This window comes from Amyelois transitella, chromosome 9 (assembly GCF_032362555.1).
Source record: "Amyelois transitella isolate CPQ chromosome 9, ilAmyTran1.1, whole genome shotgun sequence".
Lineage (NCBI taxonomy): Eukaryota > Metazoa > Arthropoda > Insecta > Lepidoptera > Pyralidae > Amyelois > Amyelois transitella.
In genome coordinates, this window is record NC_083512.1 from 10,959,739 (window position 1) to 10,963,709 (window position 3,971).

The 3,971-nt window shown below is 35.1% G+C and overlaps 1 protein-coding gene across 1 annotated transcript; it reads right to left on the minus strand.

Annotated features, from left to right (window-relative positions):
* Positions 1-1,776: 1,776 nt before the first annotated feature.
* LOC132902107 (epidermal growth factor-like protein) lies at positions 1,777-3,539 on the minus strand. Its single transcript, XM_060945938.1, has 3 exons — positions 3,439-3,539; positions 3,008-3,092; positions 1,777-2,562 (listed from the first exon to the last, which is right to left on the minus strand). The coding sequence occupies exons 1-3, from the start codon at positions 3,537-3,539 to the stop codon at positions 1,777-1,779; spliced, it is 972 nt and encodes a 323-aa protein (XP_060801921.1).
* Positions 3,540-3,971: the final 432 nt, after the last annotated feature.

Genomic DNA, 3,971 nt, shown 5'->3' on the forward strand with positions numbered 1-3,971 from the left:
TCTAGCTGTTGCCGACGTTTTTGTGTGCGTGGACAAATTTTTTTATAAATTCATCAGGTGTTTTAGTTATGAAAATTAATTATATTCTATGTTCAAGACTTAAAGGCTTTATAGCCTTTATAATCTTTTATTAAAAAACGTTCAGTAGTTCCGGAGATTAGTACTGCATACAGACACACACAACAGAAACAGACAGGAATTATTTTTCAAAATCCTTTCCTTCCGCCTATGGTTCTTTTATATATAAATATATTCTATGTACGTGCGTAGTTTAATGTGCTTTGACCTTAAAAACATACAAACTAGTAATTAAATAAATATTAGTCACTCATTATTGCATATAATAATCGACTATTATTCTGCAAGTTAAAAATAAGTACATTACATAATTTTGCCCCTAATTATCTGCCGTGTGGTTCCCGGCACCAATACAAAAAAGAATAGGACCACACCATCTCTTTCCCATGGATGACGTAAAAGGCGACTAAGGGACAGGCTTATAAGCTTGCAATCCTTTTTTAGACGACGGGCTAGCAACCTACATGAATTTCAATTCTATCATTAAGCCAAACACCTGAACGTTGTCTCTCAAGACTGTTGGCCCTGTCTACCCCACAAGGGATATTGACGTGATTATATGTATGTATAAAATATGAACAAGTGCTATTATTTATAATTTTTTTATTTAATGAATATTATGTTACAATAACGCAATGTAGTCTTGCAAAAATACCAGTAGCGCCATCTATTAAAAACAACACATTTCTTATTTAAGTTGGGAAGAGTGAATGTGTTCGGCGGTTTGGCTACACGGTTTTAAAACCTTCCCGGTATTTAATTCATCGTTACAAAATTAATTATGAATTAAAATTTTTTCCATAATTTTTGTGTCTCAATATTTTTTTTAACGTTTATAGATGAATTCTTTCCTATTTTGAATTTTGTTTTCGTAATAAGTGTTATTATTTTTAATTTAGCAGTTTTATATTATCAATGGCCAGATGGCCTAATTATCTGCCGTGTGGTTCCCGGCACCAATACAAAAAGAATAGGACCACTCCATCTCTTTCCCATGGTTGTCGTAAAAGGCGACTATGGGATAGGCTTGCAAACTTGAGATTATTTATTTTAGGCGATGGGCTAGCAACCTGTCGCTATTTGAATCTCAATTTTATCATTTAGCCAAATAGCTGAACGTGGCCTATCAGTCTTTTTAAGACTATTGGCTCTGTCTAACCCGCAAGGGATATAGCCGTGATTATATGTATGTATGTATGGCCAGATGTGAGTCACGAATTAATTTAATGGTATTATTAATTCCGGAACGATCGCGTCCCGTCGCACTATCGAGCCGCATGATTTGCATCCTGCGGGCGATGCATTGATAAAATATTTTTTTGCAGTAGGTATATTTCTTATTTAAAATTGGAAGAGTGAATGCGCTCGGCGGATTCCTGGAGGAACTTATTACATACAGGCTAATTATAAATACAGCTATATTTTTTTAAATTTTTCAGTTACAGCCTAGGCCGTTTAGGAAGGAGCCGTTCTATCAGCAAGATCTAGGATTAGAAAATTCCTAGCTTGGATCATAACGAATTACTTTCTTATTTCCTGACTCACAAGTTTAAAAAATACAACAATAACAACATCCTTTAGTCCTTTTCGACGTCCATCCATCCATCATCCGTACACCATACATCCACGTGTAAGAAGTGGAGACTTTATCCTTCGTTGTCGATAAACACACGACCTTATAGAGTATAAAAAAAATACTTACGATTGTGTAAACGAGCAGTCCTTTTCAACACATTCTCCATCTCTACAAGTTCCCTTGCATCCATTACAAGGCTTGTAGCAAATTGAGGAGTTAGTTCTCTTCACGTACCCGTCATAGCACGAACACACGTTAGGCGCCGTACACACGCCGTTCACACACGTAACATTACATGTAGGTGTACACACACCCTTAATTTTCGAAAATCCTTCGCGGCACTCACAGACGTTAGGCTTGATGCACACTCCGTCACATTTATCACATTTCGGTTTGCAGTAACTGTCATTCACTTTAAGATAACCGTCTAAACATTCGCATTTGTCTGGTGCTGTGCATTTGGAGTTGACGCATTTTGCGCACACAGGTTCACATGTAGACGCATCCTTAGCTTTAAATCCTGGCAGGCAAGAGCACGTGTTTGGCGCGACACAATTACCATTGACGCATTTCTCAATACAAATCGGGACACATTCGAAGTTTGAATTTATTTCGTGTCCCTCTTCGCATTTGAAACAATGCGTTTCGTTGTAGACATTAAAGTCTGTTTTGCAATGACAGGTGTTGTTTTGACCACATTGTGCGTTAACGCACGGCGGGGTACAAGTAGGTGTGATGCAGTTTTTCTGTTCTGGATCAAGGTATGAAGGCGGGTCGCATTGGCAGACGTTCGGGGCGGTACAGCGGCCTCCAAGGCAGCCTGTACATTGCGGGGTACACGTATCCTCCTCGCCGTTGTAGACATAGCCTTCGCAGCAAACTGTCTGATTCGTTGTTATCCAGTACGTCTGAAATTGAATTGATAATGACATTACAACGCAACATTTTTTATCAAATTTGATATTTCTTATGAATTAGACAAAAATCTTTCTACAAAAAGTAAGAAACTCAAATCGGTTTTAAAGCTTTGTTTAACATAATTTTATATGAACTTAATTTAATAAAAAGGCGGAAACTTAAATAACATGAACATTTCTTCATTATTAAAATCTTAATGAAGAACTACACATAAAACGCATACGCAAGAGTAAAACCACGGGAAAAGACTTATCCTACTACTACATATAATAAATGCGAAAGTTTGTTAGGACGTTGTTTTTGTCACTCTAGCACACAAAAACTTCAGATCGTTGAAAATCCGTTAGATATTAAAATAACATAATAAGATAAAATTTATAGAGATTTAATGCGTACGAATTCGCCGGCTAATGCTACTATTTCCATAAAACTGACCTCCGGTTTGGACGTCCGGGCGATGCATTTTTTCTTTCCGCACCATTTGTAAAACGTGACCACTCTAGTTCGTGTTCTTTTGATACTGAAAAAAAAAAAAAACATTATTTGCCAAAAACACATATTTTTCACTATCAAAAATAATAATTGTTGTGTAACTAATTTTTACAATTAATTATTTTAATGTGTTTTAGCAAATAAAAATCTATTTTTTTATTTAAAAAATCTATTAACTTTCATCTTAGAAACTCTAAAATTAATCGGAAATTAAAGACTTAACGTAACTTTTAAAAACAAGGGTGATATTTAAATTTAATTAAAACAGTAAATAAGTGCCCACTGCGTCTACACGTCTGCTTAAAATTTTATCTAATTACGTAACAAAATTAAAAATATATTTTATTTTATTTTTTTAAATATTTTCAAATTACCTCGACTTCACTATACACACCCCTTCGTCACCTGCCTTCAACGCACACAATTCCAAAATACAAAATGTCACGATTAGAAATATCACACATTTCACTGTCATCTTAAAACAATCGATTGTTCAAAAAAAAAATATGATTGTTTAAAAAAACATTGGCTGATAATTAAAAAAAAAAACTGGTTCAGGTATTTTTCACCGGCTACAACACTACTGGTTTTAAAAATTCATAAAACTGACTAGTCACTGTCTTTGTCACTTAAAATAAAAAAAATAATATTCTTTTTTTAAATATGGCGCCCGATTTGAATTTTTCCGGTGCACTACTATTGTCCCATCCACAACAATGGCTCTGTTCTGACTATCACCGAAACTACTTACAATGCCCATATCATTAATATGAAGACCTCATTACCCCAGGCCATGGGATTCCAACCCTTATTGCCTTAGGCCTAACTAATGGAACTGATTGTTAAGGACTTGCGACTCATGAAAACCCCGGTCTTTTCTTGTCAAATTAGTTAAATATTCATTGTT